This window comes from Sturnus vulgaris, chromosome 7 (genome assembly GCF_052056855.1).
Source record: "Sturnus vulgaris isolate bStuVul1 chromosome 7, bStuVul1.hap1, whole genome shotgun sequence".
Classification (NCBI taxonomy): Eukaryota; Metazoa; Chordata; class Aves; order Passeriformes; family Sturnidae; genus Sturnus; species Sturnus vulgaris.
This window is the reverse complement of record NC_142249.1, coordinates 21,945,873-21,965,971: the sequence shown is the minus strand read 5'-3', so window position 1 is coordinate 21,965,971 and position 20,099 is coordinate 21,945,873. Positions and strand designations below refer to the sequence as shown.

Below are 20,099 nucleotides of genomic sequence, written 5' to 3'. Positions count from 1 at the left end.
AGAGACCTGAATGGCAAGAGGCCATTGTCTGTCTGTCCTGCATTTCTGTGCAAAGCCTTCTTCATATTTTTTTTCTTAAACATTACCTCACCTTCATTATTTATTCAATCCTGTACCAAATCACAATGAATCTAAAATTGTTGGCCAGTCACAACTAACCCCAAATCCCTTGTGTTAACTACATGTTAACACTACATGTTAATTCCCTAGAATTAACTACATGTTATTTTCTTGTGATTAAGAGTCCTTTGCATAGGTGTGGAACAAATAGTAGTTACTGTAGTTTTAAGTTGCCATGACTGGCTTGGGCAGCAGCTAGTTAAAGAACAGGCAATCTCCAAATCTTTATTTGAAAGGAGAAACATTTAGTAAAGCTGCCTCAGGGGCAGTTCTCTTTATTCTTTCCTTCCTTTTTCTCTCCTGTTGCAGTGTTCAAATGGGAGTAATTTAATTGCTTCTCTTTCCTATATGTGATGGATTTCCTGATACAGAAATACAGAAAGGGAATGGAAAGTAAGACATACTTATCTGGACTCATGAAATGGAGAATATGTGTTATTAAATTAAAACATTGTGGGCCATTTTTTAGATTGTTTGCATAGAGTATGAAGCATATGAACCAAGGAGCTGCTTTTGTGCTTTAATACTGTTGTATGTATGTATTCAAGGTGTTGGAGAGAATGCATGTGCGAAGAAAAGTCATGAAAAATACCTCATTGCTTTGAAAGGCTCTGGATTGGCATTTCCTGAGGATAAAATTGCATGTGGTATGCAGGAACAAGGAGCTGGATCTAGCACATTATCTGTTCAAGGTTTGTGTAGAAAAATATTTCAAGAGAAGCCTTGATTATTGATGGGTTTTATATAAACTGCTTTGGGTTTATTTTTAAGAAAAACTAATCTTAGTGAAACTTAGGGAATTACCTATTATTTATTGCACTACAAAGTTACAGGACTCTTACTTCTATCAACAAAGCTAAACATATTAACTTCTTGTTGCTAATATGCTAAGCAATATTTTTCCAGTCATAACATAAGTGGAATTTGAGTAGGCAAGATGAAATTGCTCATAGTGGAATTTTGCCACTGCAACAAAGTGATTATAAATCCACAGCACCTCTTCTTTTAAAGGTTCTGTGAATTTTTTTTTAAGTCCATCAGAGTTGGTTTTTTTTTCAATTTCTGAAAGAATGCTTGTTTATTAACATAGTGTGTTGAAGTTTTGCAAGGGCTGGTATTTGCACATCCCTGGTATTGTATTGCTTGGAAATCTTACTCCAACTTCTCAGTCCACTGCTATGTATCTTTTAAAGAAAATTAATGTAGTGTTCCATTTCATGCTGGCTTAAATATCTTAAAAATAGTGTCTTTTCAATATAAGACTTATGAAAAGAATCTCTGAACTTTTTTATTTCAAAAGGTTTGGCAGGTGGTACAGCAACATCAGGACAAGGGGATTCTTCAGATGAGGTGAGACTTTTCAAAGACTGTAATGAAATGCAACAGAACATTCAAGGGAGAGAATGTTTGCAGCCAAATCCCACAAATCTTATGTCTTACATCTACTGTACATTATCCCAATTTTACTAATTAGGAATAATGGAGGTATAAAGGAATAGATCTCATGCCTTTGATTTACTAAGGACCTCTTGAAAAATCCTGAGTTTTGCTAATACTGTTGCAGTTTAATTTATGTATGTAATGGAGAAGAAACCTGTGTAGGTGTTCCAGAAATCACTATCAAGTAAATTTGGCTTGATTAAAACAAACTTAGAGCATTTAATGCCATGAGTGGTGTTAGCAGTTTTTGGCATTTGGGAATCCAGCTGAACTGGTGATAGCAGCAGTGAGAATTTCTCTGTAGATAAATGTGTAGAGTTGACCTTACTTACCAAACATATGGAGTGGGAGTAAAAAGGAGAGAATCTCATTTTAGGTTGAGCTTTATTATATAAGTAGAGGAAAATTAAATTCTGGTAAAGTAACTATCAATTTAAACTCATCTTTCCTTCTCAACTATTTAAAACATAATTTCAACTAGTAAGCCTTAGCAGACATTTTGGTAGGGTAACATAACAAACTTTAAATAATATAAAGAGATATACCATATAAAAACATTTATCCCTCAGTGCGATAAAAGCATTCATGGACTGTGTGTTTTATTTGATTCCTTGGAACATAAAATCTTCTTAAATAGGAGGAGAGGTTTAGAGAGAGTCCTTTTTCTCCTTTTGCAGAAAGGAAAACATAAGAAATAGCATCCATCCTTCAGATTATTTTTTTGCTTAGAACTATCTACTATTGTAGGAGTATAATTAAATACTGAACTGGGCAAAACTTATCAAGCTGTTTAGTTCCCTGCAGTACTTCTCTGATATGTAGTCTATGTAAATTTTGTAATCTAGTGTTCCATCTGTGAAACAATGCTACCACTAGATCTTGGTAAGAAAGAACATTTTTAACCTTTCTACATTCATTTTAAATACCAGAGGAAGAAAATTCCATTAAAATCCAGTCCTCTTGCCCCATTTCTTAATTATAACATAGTTTTACTCTGCTCTAAGAGAGTATAATCAGGTATTAAAAACAAAATGTCCTATGTAACTCACATGGGAGTACAGAGGAGAGGAATGTTATTTTTCTAATAAGCATTTCAGCTTTCCACCTGCACAGTCTATTTTGACTTTTGGATGAAAGCAGTGGAGATCCTTTTCAGTAACTCATATTTGTCAAGCAGCTCATGATTAAGAAAAAGATGATAAAATAAAAATTTAACTTTCTTCACTGATGCTTTTTTTAGGGCAGGAGACTTGAATTGCAGAGTCCTGTAGTTCATAGTAATATCCCAGCAAGTGTGATTTTTTTTGTTGAGAATACATGGCTCTTCTGATTGGGGAGGGGGCAGTGGCAACATCCTGAGAACTTATTGACTCATTCCTGATTGAAGTACCTGTGTGTTCACAGGATGCCTAAGTGTTCAAATGTGTATCCATCTTGAAATAATTTTCAGGTGGAGGAAATGAAAGGGTAGGCAAAATCAGACCTTTCGTTTACACCGTACTTGTGATCAGTCCTTAGATATAAAGTGTGAACAATCTCCTTCCTCAAGGAAGGATAGTAACTTCTTGTGATTCTGGTTCTTTATAATTCCAGAGAAGTTTTCAAGTAAAACATGGCATTTGCTTAGGAAAGAAGGATGTTGAGTACTTATTTTTAACTGTAGATATCTGTATTAATTATATCTCATTTTATTAGTGCCAGTAAAAATCTTTATTTCTAGTTTCATTCGGACTACCAGTGTTGGCAAAGATCCATGCAATATTTAATATACTCCTGTAATGTCACATTCTTTTTTAACATGCAGTTTTATATTTTGTGAAGTGCTGGTGGAAATGTTTTTAACTTGTATTACACTTTGGAACCTTTGCTGTTTAGTTTGTGAAGTGCCTTGAAAGCTTCAGATGACAAGTGTTTGTGTAAAATGTTTCCATTATGCTGTAGGGAACAAGCAGTTAGAATTGGCTTCTTAAAGGTATCAAAATACTTTGTTCTTGCATCAAAAGTTTAGATTGCTTAGAAAGTTAGCTAATTATATATGTTGACAACTTTGATATACGATATGTTGGCTGATATTTTTTTCTATGAAACAAAACCCTACAAAACTACAAGTGGATAAGGTAAAATCTTAGATGTGCAAAGGTTAGAAATTTTTGAGTGTTAAACTTTTGTAACAATCAGTTTCAGAAATCAAAGCAACTGACCTTACAAAATTAATGAAATAAATGCGGATGATAAGACTGCCTGAGGGGGAAAAAAGGCAATTAAAAAAATTATGTTTTTCTCTAAAGGGTTGCACACAATGTGTGACTCCTGTAAACAGTAAAAGTGTTTTTCTTGTGAGAATGTATTGAAGGCTTCTCTGTTTTAGTTTGGTAGTTAAACCAGAATTTTGAGAGTATACCATCTCTTGGCAATAAGGTTCTGAGTATATGATTGTCAATTTTTAAAACTCTTCCTCTACCCCAGGAGGACCAGGATGGTAGCCAAGGTGTGGGAAAGCGCAAGAGGGTGAAACTAAGCAGCACCACCAAAGGTATTTATAAAGTACTGATCTCAGTTTATCATGTTTGCTTTATGTCTGTCTCAAAAATATCCAAGGATACTCAGTTCACTTCCTGAGCACTGTAGTGCTGTATGTGACAGGTATTAAACATAGCAAAGTCTGAAAAAGAGTGGCAGGTGAAAATGTGGTAATTGGCAGGTTAGATTTCCCTTGGGCGAATACCACTGTCTGAGACTCTGTTTGACCATTTTGTCACCTCTGTGTTGTAAGCTGACTTCCAAAAATTCATTCAGTTTTTGCTGTGTGCTTATCAAGGGTGCAATATAGCTTTACAAAACAAATGTTTGATGTATTTGTTCTTAAGAAATTTTTTGGATTGTGCCATTGTACAGTATGATTGTGTTTGCAGCCAGGCAAGAGCGGTTCTCTCTGGTTCTGGTTGGTTTTCCTGTACTGTTTTAGTACATTTAAGATAAAATACTTGAATGAAGTCTCTTTGGAAACCACTCCATTATTTTTCTAGCTTGAAATTAGTCCCTTTTGCAGTTTCTAGTCCAGCATGACTAGTACTCACATTGAGATCAGTGCAAGTTTTAATTCAAGAATAACCATAGGCTAGACAGTTAGACAGGGTAGTTCTATCCTGTGCTTGACATGTTTCTATGCTAAAAAGTGTTTAATAATATTTAAATGTTATTGTTAAATAAAGCAGACCTTTTCGTTTGTGGTTTTTTAATATGAGTGTGAGGAGACTGACATAGGAATTGCAAAGAATTGCAAGCCTTGAGAAAAGAATATTTGGGTAGAGAAATTGTGGTGAAAGTTGGAATAAAGTTTCTGGAAGGTCTCTGGAGTGAAGGTTTGGAGCTTGAGTTTTAAATGCAAAGGTTCATGAATCAATGAAATAGTATGATGTGAGGAGTATGGGAAAGTAAGATTGATAGTTTCTAGTGTTTCCAGATTGAAGGAAAAGTGATAAGGAAGCTGAAAAAGCAGAGAACTAAATGCTTTGGCAACAGTGTTGATTAGAGGTGATCTTAAAAATGGTGTGAGAAAGATTGTGGTAGAGATGTGGAAGAGGCAGTAGTTTTGGAGAAATGCAGGAAACAGAGACATCCAAGCAAAGTTTTCTTACTTGGATTTAAGAGGCTGTTAGCTTATCTAAAAGAATAGAGTCAGGTAACACAAGAAAAAAATGCTGCTGTTGTGATACATAATAACTTGTTAGGGAGAGAGGCAAGGAAGAAACCCAGATTTAGAAACTGCCTGATCAGAAAACCACCATCAGCAGTGGCATTTCAGGATAAGTGATACTTGAAATCAACATTTCATTTCCCCCCAGGACTGTAGTCTTCCCCCTCTGAGGCATCCCAACATGGACTGTGGTCATGATGTTGATAGCTCCTAATATCTGCCCCAGAGGAGGGAGTCTGCCAATGGGGGAAGGGTAAGTATCTGTTTTTATTAAATATCAAATAGTTTTCTGAAGTTTTCAGTATTCATATTTTATGTCCAATAGGGTATAAAATAAGAGTATGAAAAGAAAATTTTGGAAAACTGAGTATTGAATAAAAACAGATTTACCTTTTCCATATAAGCAGACTCCCTGTCCTATCCTAGCTCTGCAGTAGTACTGTCTTCATCCAGGGTTATTTATATACTGAGGGTATCTTGGAATGCTTAGTCTCATATTCCAGAGAGATATTTACAACACTCTGTGAGGGGTCTTGTGGCATGAAGAAAGAATAAAATATTTCTTTTAAGAAAGTACAGTTTTAGAGCTGAGGTTCACTTGTACAGGTATGGGACTGAGTACTGAGAAATTTTTTTGTTTACTCTGTTTTAAAACCTCATCCTGCATCCTGAAATACCAGATGTTTAAGACAATTTTAAACCCAGAGGCACTATTTTTTTTTTAACAAATTTAAAATCTAGCGATGCTTTTCAGAAGAGTGGGAACATTAGTCCCAGTGTTCTTGATAAATTTTCCAGGTTTGGTAAGAGCATTCTGCCTACTCAAATTATATAGCAGGTGTAAGCAGATATGTATTGTTGTGTCCCTGTCTGAAACTGCTGCATGAAGTATTGGATATGCACCGTTCACCTGTGCTATATGGCAGAGAAAGCTGCATGGTCAGTGACAGATACAGTGTTGTGTCATTTCCGTGCCTGGTGTTCTCACTCAGAAGCATTTGGCATCTACCTAAATTTGTGCTCTCTGTTCTGTGGACCAAGGACTTCAGTCTTGCATGGTTACCAAGCTTTTGTGGGCAGTCAAATCACACATGCAACTTCATAACAAGAGATGAGGAAAAGAACATAAATGAGCATCATACATTTTTTGTTGGTGGTGATGTGTAATACCTTACAAAATAGTTTAATATTAATTAATATTACAAAATATTATACTATTTTAATATCTTACATGATTCGGTGAAGGTAATGTTTTATTTCAATGTTTGTTGAATATAACATGTCTTTTGAATAAAACATGGGGTTTTTTTGTGACTTGCTAGAGTCTTGAGAAGAACCCTAAAATTTAAGTCTGGGCAAATTAATTACTTGCCTGGGGAACTCTGACATTTTGTAATGGTGGAAATTTGAGATAATTCCTCAAAGGAAGATCACAAATGCCTATCTTGCTTAGAATAGGCACAAGGCTATCCAGTGCAGTCTCTAAAGCTGTCACACTTCAGTGAAGATGTGAGTCTTCAATGCCAGATGATGTTCAGTGTAAATGTTTTTGGATGTGTGCAGGTGGGAGCACTTCATACACTCCTGTTGGAATATGTGATTTTGTGTGGAGTTACATATCCTCAGTGTTGTTAATTTCTAGGTATGGAGAAGCAGTAGTATTATTACTTTCTTCTTTAATCCTCATATGTTACTGCAGTGAACACACCTGTTGTAGTTGTAAAGCACAAATAATCAACCCCTTGAAAAATGATGATGAAGAGTCTTTATATTTTATTTTTTTAAAAAACAGAGTTAATATGATTTATGCTCTCTCAAGTGATAATTTCATTAACAGTTTATTCTAGCAAAGGTCAGTTTGCAGCTTTGCAATCAGGAAACTAATCTGCTTGAAAACATAGCTGACAAAATGGAAAGATCCTGGACTTGATTCCTATGTAGGTCCCCCACAGGGATCCATCAGGATGAGTAAAGGGAAAGAGTGAATGGACAGGAAAGGGGAAAGATGAGACTGTCTCTCCTGCAGCCATCAGGAGCTAGTGCCTCCTGATTATCTGGTTATGGTAATTTTTGTATTTAAAAACCCCAGCAAACAACTTAGTGGTTGGTCAATCAGTGCATGTATTGCTTTGAAAGTAAGAATAAAGGATACATTTTTGCTTCTATTTATTTTGTTTAGAGCTTGATAAAATGTTGTTTAGGTAATAGAATTCATCACTTAATCATAAATTGTATTTTGTTGTTTTGGTATTTTAACTTTAGTTAAGTAGTAGTCTGCAGTGTTTCCCTTGGTTAAGTGGTTGTGTAAATATAGTGCAATTTGCTGTGATGCATTATAATCAGTGCAGCTATTATGGTAAGGTGATATGATTCAATGTAATCAATGAAGATTGTGCTCTGTGGTAGAATAGTACTGAAAACTTTCACTGGCTTCTCTGGGAGGTTCTTTTTATAGTTACAGACTCTGACACTGCAGTATTGGTGATCTTAATTTTCCCAGTGTTTGAAACGAAATTATTTACAGAATGTGCTAAGATGTTCTTTAATTTTTGTTCCTGAATTGTTATGAGTGCAACTGCACTATTATTGTTCTTAATTTTAATACTTATGCATTACACATGCCCTGCTTCAACCTTTTGTGCAGATCAGTCTATCATGGATGTTTTGAAGCATAAATGTTTTCTAGAAGAGTTATTATTTTGGACAATAAAATACGAGTTTCCACAGAAGATGGTGACTTTCTTACTCAACATGCTGCCAGATCAAGATTATAAGGTACTTGACTGTACTTCATTCAAACCTGAGTATCTTTTTATGTTCACTTAGTGTGCATTATGCCTTGCATGAGAACATGTATCCTTATGTTTGCATAATAAGCAGTAAAATAATGCAGATCTTTTACCTTGTTTTGAGTATTTTTTAAGAAGTTCTAAAGTGTTTAGTATTTGAAAACCAATGTGGACAAAACAAGATGGACAAATCTGGAGCAGCACTATTAATTTTGATTTAATGATTTATTTTCCTTCTTTTCTGTTAGTGCATGTTTGCATGCGTTGGACTCTGTTTCATTTTATTTTACTTTGTAAATTGTTTTTTGTCACTTAAAACATGTGGCTCAGCACTGTATGATTCTGTAGCGTGGTATGACTAGTGAATAATTGCAGTGATTTCGTTCCTGTTTCAATTATTGTAGTAGGCAGTGGTTTCTCCATACAGGCCATTACAGTGTGAGTGTTCTTGCTGCAGCTATGCCCTAGGTGATTTTGGCAGCCTTCCAGGTGCTTCCTTACAGAGTTTTGCAGTTGTCCGTACCAAGTATCTCCTGGCCTGGAGTTGTGGAGACTGGATGTCATCTTCCTGTTTTAAATCTTGGTGTGCAGCCAGGTTTGGTTGTTTGCTGCACATGTTCCCAAGACCTAGTGTACATAGCAATCAGGCTTAACATTTTGCTCTGATCATGTCATACCCTTGAGCCGTGCAAATATTTTGGACCTTCTCAATCCCTGCTGAGAGGAAAAGATCAAGAAATTCTGAAGTCCAGTCATGCAGATTTCTTCAAATATGTCTGTTTATAATGGGACAATCCTGTATTTGTGCCCCCTTAAAACCTTGCTGCATCAAAACAAAGGACATGAAGATAACTTGCAAGGAAGAAAAAGCTGAGATATGGGCCTTCAGCACTACTGTGTCCATGTCAAGACACCATTTTGATTTGGGATACCAGCGTAGATTCGTCTTGGCCTTAAATTCAGCTAATACATGAGGAGACATTAGGACTTCTTAACTGATGATCCTATGAAGCTTGAATTCTTCTTGATATTTGGATACCCAGATGGACATCCAGTTCTCCTGATCCATTGCCAGCTAAATTCCTGCCTGTAAAAACACCCAGCTGCTAGCAGCATGCAGAAGAATCTGGTAAGTGTTGCTGTGTTTCCCTTATAGTGTACCATGTAATAACAGCAGCTTCTAATGATTGTGGGATCTTTCTTCCTTTGACAATGAGCCATAGTCTTGAGTGACTTTCTTTGTTCATTATCTTTCTTCACTTAGAATGGAGATCATGGTGTATTTGGTCTCTTTACTGATTGTCACCTTTAAATGGAAATAGTCCATTTTCTACCCACTAATACTGCATGGTCAGATTGAAAAGTTTTTATAAACTTTTTTGGTTGGTTTTTTTTTTTTTTTGTTACCAATTTCATACTGTTTTTCATTAAACAGTTAATTACTATGTTGAAGTTTAGTAGAAGCACAAATACCAAGTGCTCAAATTTTTTTTAGAATCTGTGTTTAATTGCTGTGATGGTGTAAATGGCATTGTTAAGTAGTAAGAAAACTCAGAGGAGGAAATGTATCACATAGCAGTACTAGGGAGGCAGTAAACTATGTTTTTGCAAGATACCTTTGCTTTGTTGCAAAACTGCCAATGCTGCATGAATGTTAAACATGTTTATCAGGCCTGTGGTTACTTTACGAAGAGTGGCTCTGCCTTTTACATGGAAAAGAGAGAACATAGCATTTTGTGATGAATTAGAAGCATATTTTTGTATCTTACGTACTTCCATTTAGCTTTTTTGAAAAAAAAAGCTTGTTTGCTGATTAATCATACTGCATTCTCAAACTACAGGAATACCTCTAGGGATATAAGCTGTTCCAAGTGGTCTCTCAGCTTTCTGTTATTTTCTCTCATCCCATCTACACTACGTGTACTGTTCTAATTTTTTTCTGTATCTGCTATTGTGCAATTTATCTGATTCTTCGTGAGGTGATTTAGCTTATTATATCAGCAGAATTCTGCTGGATTGGATTTCTGATCAAGAGGGAGCTAGCTGGACACAGACCACAGAGCTGGCTATCTGTGTATGCTTTGAAATTATTGAAATCTCTGACCTCCAGCATAAACATAATGGAATCCATCATTGCCCTGTGTAGCAGTCACTGAGCCACTAGCAATCTCAGTTACACAGATTTTTTTTTTTTAAATAGGAAAACAAACTTCCATTTAAGGATTCTCAGTACTGAAAAGAGGTGTTCAAAGGGGTGGGTTAAAACCCTGGGTTAACTAGCTCTTCCCTCTCTCCCCACTTTGGTATATGAGAGAGATAGCACAACAAAAAGTGTGGTCTTTGCCTTACAGATTTGTGCTTGAGGCATCCCTTCCAGCACTCTGACATTTGAAGCTTGGAAGACTTACAAGTGAAGAAAAAGAAATCAGAAGAAAAATTTATTGAAGCTTCCAAGAAATTAAAGGTGTTATGGTTTGGACAAGAGGAAAAGCAAAAGGCTGGAGAAAGAGACTTTCATGTGACCAAGGAGAAGGCAAAGAGTGTGTTGGCAGTAAACAGGAAGGTGGTGGAAGAGTGTAAATCATCCGAGAGCAGAGCCTTGCTGAAATCTGGAATACTGGATATACAAAAATGCAGAAGCATCTGGTAGACGTAATGAATCAACAAACATAATTACCAGACGTGCTGTGCCTTGTCAGGCACCTCCCATAGTGACCCTTGAGGCAGCTATTACAGCAGTAGGACTTCACTAACCCCTGGATATGCTGTTATTCTGTAGAACAGTTTTTCTATTGGAAAATAGAAATAATAATTTTAGTGCATTCAGCTGGCAGAAATACTTTCCATCTTAGCATTAAGAATATAAACATGGGAGATGTAAGTTCTAACTGAAGCATGGGATTGATGTTAGTCTCCAAAGAGTTCTGGTTCAGAAGTTGAGTGGTCACTGAGAGGAGAGGCTAGCTGAAAAAATTAACTTTGTTTTTCCATAGAAATTTAGAAGCTGCTCAAGATCAGAGAGAGTAGGTCAGTGAAGATAAATAGATGTACAGAAAGCATGTGTGTCTTAGGAACCAGCTCTTGCAGAAGGTTGGAAGCTGAGTGTTTGGAAACGTGTTGTGACAAAAATCGCGTTCTTGCTCCATTCTGTATTTTTCCCTAGTTGTGTATATAGCTTTGGCCACTGAAAGAAAGGATGTGTGGATGGAATGGCCTCAATGGCTGGTTTTATGTACTGACTGCAGTTTACCACAGTATCTCAGCTTCTTCTGGAATGAGTTTAGCTTCTTCCTCTCAAAATTGGAAAGGGTTGTATTTGTTTGTTTAACTTGCAACTGAATGTAGGAGTAAAGCTTCTGTCTTTCCTTTAGTTAAGTATTTTCCTGAGTCTTTACCATTATACTGTAGTGAGAGCAGATTTACAGTACTTTTCAGAAGTTCATTATTGTAAATGAGCAAGGCACAAAGAATTTGATGCATGCCAATATAAACTAAAGAAAAAGTCTTCCAAAATTTGTCCCTGGAGAAGGACTTTGTTTTTGTAGTCAACTTGAATTGAGCATGCTGTGTAAAACAAGTAAAACAGTTTCTTCATCACAGAACCCAAAAATCCTATTTAAACATAATACAGTGTGAAGAAATAATATATAAATAAATTATACTTTTTTACTAGCAGCATTAATATATTAACTTCTTAAAATACCTGCTACATCATTTCTGTCTGAGGCTTAACATTAATAGTGTGAATGCCTTGATGATAAGTGCTAATGCCAGTGATGAAAATCGTTTCAAGCCCTTAACGTAAAGGAAATTGTGATGGGAATATCTGTAATACCAGAATAATATTGTATTAACTTTGCTCAAGTATTGTGAATGTGTTGTGCCAAAAAGGCTTTAGCTGAAAACAGTTACCATTGTGTGGGTGCTGTATGTGGAACATACTTCCAGTTTTTATACAGATTTCCGTCACTGTGGACCAGCTGTAGGGGGGCAAGTTAAGTATTCTTTCAGTGTTTCCTGCTGTGATACCCTCATTCTCACCCTGGTTCAGTTTCTTGCATCAACAGCTTTGTCTTTGGGGGTATTTGCTGGGAGAACGGTTTCTGTGCCTAACAGCAGAATTATGTCATATTTTTGGAAGTATTTTTTAGGTGGTAATATGGTAGTGCCATAATAAAAGTATGGGAGCACTGAATCTAAGGCAGGTCAAATAAAGTACTGATCTGTATATGGTCTGGTGAAAACATGCCTGCCTGAAGGTGGCTTTAAAATTCCTAATTCTGTGTTTATGAAAGGTTGATATTTCCTGAAGGAATAGGCAAGGGATTTTTAGGCATTACATTTTTATCACTACACAGCTTGTCTTCTTACTAAGCCAAGCAAGTCCAGATGGTGTTAATTCAGAACCTAAAGTACTAAGTGAGAAGTGATTTCAGAGCTAGCAGATACGTTCATGAATGTGCTGTGCAAAAGGTTGATTTTTAATGCATTTTGAGGCTAATGGAGTGGAACACAGACCTGTACAAGGGTTTATGTGTGCATGTACCGTACATTTAAACACTGATCTGATTTTAAAAAAACATCAACAGTTGTGTGAAGAATATCAGAAGTGGATAATTAGTTATTGAGAGAAAAGTACTAAAGATTTATTTAAAAAATGTAAGATGCTATGATGGTAGAAATGAAAATCAATGTAAAAAGGTCTTGCTTGAAAATAAATGAAAACCTTACTTCATGACTAGATGGCTGCAAGTGATAAGGCAGCTTTAAAAGGCACCACTAAACTCATTGTTCATAGTGTATCATTTTAGGACATCCTATTGTAGGATGTACAAAGTTAGGATAAATTAATTATTAGAACTTTACTACTTTCACAGGCATGCTGAGACATTATATTCCTTGTTTGAACATTTCTTGGTTGGCTTTTTTTAGTGTGGAAAGTATAGAATGAGAAGGTTAGATTCTGGGGAAAGGTAATAAAGTTAGCAGCCTCAGATACCCCTCCCTATAAATAAGTCTTTTCATTTGGTCTGTTTTTAGAAAACAGTCATCACTTTGGGTTTGTCATAGCAACTGATGTTTCCCAGGGTATGTTGATTGTACATTTGTAATGAATATTTTATAATGAAAGAAAGCTGTAATTTTTGTATGATGCTTATTAACGTCAACATTTCTTTATAATTTGCAGATTGCTTTTACAAAAACATTTGTTCAGCATTATGCTTTTATTATGAAAACACTGAAGAAAAGCCATGAATCAGACACCATGTCTAATAGAATTGTGCATATCAGTGTTCAGTTGTTCAGCAATGAAGAACTAGCACGCCAAGTAACAGAAGAATGCCAACTGCTGGATATTATGGTCACTGTTCTGTTGTACATGATGGAAAGTTGCCTTATTAAAAGTGAATTGCAAGGTAGGTTTAGCTGTTTGTTTCTTTCTTTCCATTGATAATAATTTGATTATAGAGGAAATTTAATCTTTCTTTGGTGTTCAGTCCATCCCTCTGATGCCTTTTCAAAAATGTACAGGGTCTAGCAATATATGGTAGATGATGAGTCTCAAAATTCCCTGGAAATATGAAAGTGTGTATATATATATATATAAAGGTAGTTATCAAGAGTGATACTAATATTTTATCCTTTGGTTTGTTCACTCTCCTTGTTTTACCTGTCCTTATATGAAAATGGCCCAACTGAATCTTGATGACTTCCATCATTCACACTTTTATGTGCCTAACAGACTGGAGACCTCTCAGCCCTCTTTTTCCTAGATTGAATCTGAAAGTATCCCCTAGACAGGCTGGGTGCTGATGCTAAATAAGTATCACAAACTTCTGCATGAAGCATTTTTTTTTCCTAAAGTAACCTTGTCTCAGAGTCTCCTCTGTGTATAGCCTAAACCAAAATGTCTGTGCAGAAATGAGAAATCCTCATTCATCTAGCTATCAAGAGTGCCCTCATTCAGCAGCACTTCAATATGAAAAATTTTTCTGTTGCCCTACATAGATTGCTTTACAGTACTAAAAGGAAAATGTTGAATATTTAACAGTTTGTGTATCAAGTGATTTTTGCTAGATCAATGCCATATTGGTGGAATATAATTTAAAACTATTTCTGAGCATCTTTTGAATGTTACTTTTTGGTCAGTATGGGATGTTGCTGATGTGGTGGTAAGGTTCTGTAATGGGTCAGAATTGCAGTATGACAGGAAAAGGCTGTGGCTGTGACTAGTCATTTTCTGAAGAATCTTCCTGATAACTTAATGGATGTAAACTTGAGCTGGTAAGTTAAATATTGTTAGATATATTTATGATAGATGTGTGAGAAAAGACTTAACCCTTGGAACAGCTATTCCACTGTTTCCTTTTCTCTTTTCCTGGCAGCAGTGATTCTCTTAGCTGAGATACTGTTATAGAATTATAGAATCTTTTAGGTTGGTCGTTGAGTCTAACAGTAAACCTAGTACTGCCAAGTCCACCTCTGGGGTATGTCTGGTTCTTTTCACTGTTTTTACATTTCCCCCTCACTGCTTTATATATGAGGGGTTGGGCATACTGTAAATGGACAGAAAATAAATAATAATATTTGTCATTGGAGTTTTACCGTCTCATATTCTCAGTGACCTTCTTTTGCATTTCTTTGGGCTTGTATCTTGTGTTTAGTTCAAGTTATCTCTTATAATGCTGGAAACAGTGAGAAGTCTATGCTGGTGAGATAAATTAAGAAGAATTTTGTTTGTGCAGCTAGTGTAAACAATAGGTTGTTCAGTATCTGAATGAGACAAAATTTTCAAATCCAGCCAATGGATAGGTGGAGAAAGCATGTTTGAGAGGAGCAAGGAAAACATGGAGCAGGGCTTGTGTGTGCTACATCATGTTTAACTTGCATTGCTCACAGATCCTAGTTGTCTTTTGAACAGCTGGCAGCTGTTTAAAATATAAAGTTCACTTAAGGTGTTTGTGGACAAACTGTTCTGATGAAACAGTTGGCCTGTGGTGATACCAACTTTGTGTTACTAACTCAGCTTACTTCTCTCACATGTAGTGTGAAAGGATGAGGGGTGGAAATATAGATGCAGGTAATAAAACTTGCTCCCTAAGGAGATTTATGTCCGTATGTTCTTAGAGAATTTTTTCTCTCTGTCAGCATTTTTCCTCCTAATGAACTTTATATGGGGAAAGGATTTTATTTATAGCCCCAAGGAAAAAGTTTTGTTAATGGTTTTTCCTTTGATAATCTCTAAATGACTTTGCATTAACCCTGGCTTGTAGAGTAGAGGCAATGCCAATTTGAAGTACTTTGGATTTGTCTGATCTATAGTGGGATGTAATTGTTGGTCCTTTGCAAAATCCTTCAGCAGATTCAGTCAGAGATGTTAGGCTGTTCTTGGACAGGCCAAAGAGAACCACTCTACATACAGGTATACCTCATCAGCCAGAGTGGAGTCCCTTAATAAGTGTCTTTTTACTGCAGCTGTGCTGTGCTGCTTATGACCCTTTCACTGTGTAAAGGGTAATTGCAGGGGTCCTTCAGTGCATTTAAACTGATATGGAGCCATCCCCAAGGCTGCTCATCAGATGCAAGATTTTTTTCTTTCTATTCTTCTTTTTGTTGAAATAGAATATTAACTGACATGGGTACTGGAAGTTGTTTCACTTGGATTGTGAATCCAGGACCAATTCTATTTCCCTTCTAATCTTTCCAAGAGTCCCTCTTATGAAAAGGAAACAAAGAGATTTATTTGACAGATGTAGAGGATGACCTTCAATGATTCAGAGTGGGAGGGAAAGAACCTCCTCTCCCGATTTCTTATCCTCCTCTTCTAGGAACCTTCTCCTGCCCTAGTCTTGGACAGGCTGCATAAACCCTCTCTCTGTCCCAAATTCAGAGTGGAAATGCTTTGCTCTGCTCTTTTCAGACTCAACATGCCAGTGTAGGTTTCGATCAGCAGATTTCTTCTTGAATGCTGTAAGGTACCCTGGTCACTGGGAGTATGTCAAATTCAAAGTAGAATTCAGGTGTTTGTGATAGGAGTTGTATTGTTTGGTTTTTTAATACTTAAAAATATTGGAAGAGCCACAGCTGTGATGGTTTTACTGATGTGATACTTTCCAGAGGTTGTGATACTGTTCAAAGTTTAAGTGACTCTTGCTAAGTGGGAGCTGTGTTGGTCAGTCCATAATGAAAAATGTCCTGAGGTACCGTGAAAGAACCATTTTAGTGTTCTGCAGTTTTCTCTGTGTGCATCTGACCCCAGCGTTACAGTACATCCTGATTGTTATTTTTGTGTTCTTTTTTAACTTTATTAATATATGAAAAAAAAATTACTTTATCTTCTCCTTTTGTTGTTTTCTTTTTTAAATCTAGATGAAGAGAATAGTTTACATGTCGTGGTGAATTGCGGGGAAGCACTACTGAAGAATAATACTTACTGGCCCCTGGTTAGTGATTTTATAAACATACTTTCACACCAAAGTGTGGCAAAGAAATTTTTGGAAGATCATGGTCTTTTGGTAACATGGATGAATTTTGTATCGTTTTTTCAAGGTATGTGACTTTTATAATCAGTACTAATATAAGGATATTAAGATAGTTAATGTTCACAGTAGCAAAATCCCTACAGTTCTGTATGTGAATATTTAATCTATTAGTATTCTCACAAGATTGAATTTCTTGAAGAGAACAGTATATTCTAGAAAAAGATTACAAAAATTATCTAATGGATCTTTTTCTTGTGGGAAGTAGTTGAAGAGCAGTCACATCACACTTAGTCGACTGAGATCCATGGTGCAAGAATTCTGGGGCTGTACTTAAAGTACAGATATCACAACTGTAAAACAAACTGTTTTACTGGTTAAGTTCTAAATTTAAATATGTGGGAAATTAATCTGATAAATCTGGATCTTTTTCTAAGTGTTGGTCTAAAGAAATTTTTTTGATGGTACAAAAATTATTTTAAGATGGTGTATCTCAATACTGATAAATGTTCTGCTTAGAAAAAGGGCCAGCATTCAGATGTTTTTATTGACTGAGTGACATTCAAAGTAGAAGTTAATATCCCCTGGACAGCAAGGACTGCAGTTATTAGCCAGTCTTTTATCTTTTCTGGTGTATTTCTGTTCAAACTTTGTTTTTTATCAAATATTCTGCTGATAGATAAAATAGATTCTTACACTTTGTGGAGTTGTTTTTAGAGCTGTGTAAATGCATAATACTAAAAATACTGCATTCCACTTAGCCCTGGTTAAATCTTGGGTTGTATAACTCTGCTTAAATCTTTGAAGGTATGAATTTAAATAAACGAGAATTAAATGAGCACGTGGAGTTTGAATCACAGACATACTATGCTGCCTTTGCTGCTGAGCTGGAAGCCTGTGCCCAGCCAATGTGGGGTCTGCTGTCACACTGCAAAGTTAGGGTAAGGCTAACATTTCCCTGTCGTGGTTCTTGATTTATTCATGATTTATTCTAGAATTCTCAAACCTGAAAGGGTTGTCTTATGTGTTTATTTAAACATAAAACTCCAATCAACTCAGATTCTGTATATAGTGAGTGTAGAATTTATACTTGTACATAATTTATTGTCTCCAGTACTGGGACTACTAGTTCAGGATGTGTGCAGCCATTTCATATGACTGTACATATGGAATCACTTCTAATCTAATGAGGAACTTGATAAATGTGTCTGAGTCATTCTGCCTTTATTCAGGGGAACGGAGATACAAAAGTTGTCCTAATATGATTGTAATGTTGGCTGTGTCTGTGAATAGACACTTTATTATGATGGGGCATGGAGTAATTTATACGTTAGTGTGGTTCTCCTATCAATTTGAGGTGAAAACCTCTTAAGTTCTGACATCACATGAGCTCCAAACTAGAGCAAATTTGCTATTTGCTAGACTGTAAATTATATTAAGTTACAGCAAAAATAGAATCCGTCAGCTTTTAGGAATACTTAACATATGAAAAATGGTTTTTACTGTTTTTCTGTGAAATAAATACTTATTAAGATATGTGATAGTGTCAGTGAGACAGTACTGCCTGGATTGAATTGCACACTGAAAAACTGCACAAGCAGTCCATGTGATTTTAGAACAGTTTGAATCAGACAGTTGGAAAAGCATTTCTGTGATATAAATTACACTGATACATTATGAATTTGTCAATTTATGAGTCTACGTTTGTTTTTAAAAACCGAATTACAGCTTCTGGCTGTTTGAAGTGTTTCTTTCATTTTTGCTTAGGTATGGGATGTTCTATTTTTTTAAGGCCATGCTCCTCCAGCAGTTGTCATGTCAGTCATGTCTTCAGCCACATGTTTGAACCTTTTGGTAGTTCTCAATAAATCTTAAAGTGTTAAAGAAAGTTTGTAACTTAGTTGTTGTACTTAGGGAAGCCTGGTGGGTTGCAAGAGGTTCCAGCTTATGTCTCACAGGATAGGGAAAGGCAGCAGAGCTTGGCCCTCATAAAGTGTGGAGCAACAGGATGGGACTGTGGCTGTTGTGTTTCCTGATGAGAAAAGGTGCCTGACTGAGGTAGTCACCACTTGCACAACTTTTGGCCAGCCTGAGCACTGCTGCCTTTTGCATGAGAAGTGTCACTGGATATCCTGAGAGTATGAGGCAAGTCTGGAGTCTGTGTTTAGGGGGAAGGGAAGATTAAAGGAAAAATCTGTTAAGGAAAGAAGCTTTGCAAATTCTGCTGATCACAGAGCAGTTTGGTTTAGCTTCTGTTCTACCTTTCCTTCTTGCACACGACTGCTTCTCTCCTGGAGGGCAGTGTACAGCTCTAGTCCTGAAACATGATTTAACCTGAAATATAGTGTTGATTTTTGGCATTGTCACAGAATTATATAATACAATCATAACAAGGTTTGCTTACCTTTGAAATCTATGCAGTAATGTGATATCGTATCATTTAGGGTGTTTGAGTCAGACAACTGTAAGGACCTTTTAAGTAGATAGAACTTGTAGGCCATTAGCTATTCCTTTTGGTTGCATGGAAAGACTTTCTTTCATGCTTACAGCTCAAAATTATGGGTAAAAGTAAATGGATAAATTAAACAGTAGGCACTGGAAGCACCTAGAGAGTGAGTCCTATGAGGAGCAGCTGAGGGAGCTGGGGTTGTTTAGCCTGGAGCAGAGAAGGTTCGGGGTGACCTTACAGTTCTCTGAAAGTCCCTGGAAGGAGGGTGTAGCCAGGTGGGAGTTTGCCTGTTCTCACAGGTAACCAGCAACAGGACATGAGAAAATGACATCAAGCTGCAGCAGAGGAGGTTCAGGTTGGACAACAGGAAGAATTTGTTTGTGGGAAGGGTGGTTAAGCATTGGAGTGGGCTACCCAGGGAAGTAGTGGAGTTCCAATCCCTGAAAATGTTCATGAAACACCTGGACCTGGCACGCAGTGCTGTGGTTTAGTTGATAACATGTTGTTCAGTCAATGATCTTGGAAGTCTTTCCTCATTATTTCTGTGTACTGTAAAAATATTCTTGAAATAATTCTGTTTATGTGTAGTAGGAAATCAATGGCACTTGAAAGTGTTTTGGCTCCTGTAAGTGTGCTGGTTTCTCTTAACTGCAGGAAACACAAGAATACACACGCAATGTTGTCAGATACTGCCTTGAAGCGCTTCAGGACTGGTTTGATGCTATCAACTTTGTAGATGAGGTAAATATCCTTAGTGAATATAAGCCAAGTACTGTGAAAATCTGATTAAATTTCAAAGGTGATACACTCCCTACACCCAGCCCCCTCTCCTTAATTTAAGTGACTATTCAAGCAAGTGATCAGAAAAGGATTGCCTTGCTGAAATTAGTTTGTAGTTAATACTTCCAGTGTTATGTCCTAGGATCCTTTTTTTCTTGTAGAGTCTTGGTGATTTAGATTTGCGTGTGCAGGCTTAAGCTGTGAGTTTTAAAAGCAGTGCTATGGATACACTGCTGTTGTGCTGTATGAAGAGCTGAACAAAGCAGGGGCAAAACAGAAGTCCTCTTCTGCTTTGGCAATTGGGGAGCAGCTTTGCCACTTGGCAAGGAATACTTAGTCAACTC

The 20,099-nt window shown here is 36.5% G+C and overlaps 1 protein-coding gene across 4 annotated transcripts in view; it reads left to right on the top strand.

Annotated features, from left to right (window-relative positions):
* UBR3 (ubiquitin protein ligase E3 component n-recognin 3) overlaps nt 1-20,099 on the top strand; it is a 103,512-nt gene that overhangs the window by 14,958 nt on the left and 68,455 nt on the right. For all 4 annotated transcript variants that reach the window (XM_088168050.1, XM_088168048.1, XM_088168047.1 and 1 more), the window contains exons 4-11: nt 669-812; nt 1,421-1,470; nt 4,027-4,093; nt 7,902-8,032; nt 13,235-13,463; nt 16,417-16,596; nt 17,334-17,467; nt 19,630-19,716. In XM_088168050.1, coding sequence (XP_088024176.1) covers nt 669-812; nt 1,421-1,470; nt 4,027-4,093; nt 7,902-8,032; nt 13,235-13,463; nt 16,417-16,596; nt 17,334-17,467; nt 19,630-19,716 — 1,022 coding nt within the window. The remainder of the gene's footprint in view (nt 1-668; nt 813-1,420; nt 1,471-4,026; nt 4,094-7,901; nt 8,033-13,234; nt 13,464-16,416; nt 16,597-17,333; nt 17,468-19,629; nt 19,717-20,099) is intronic.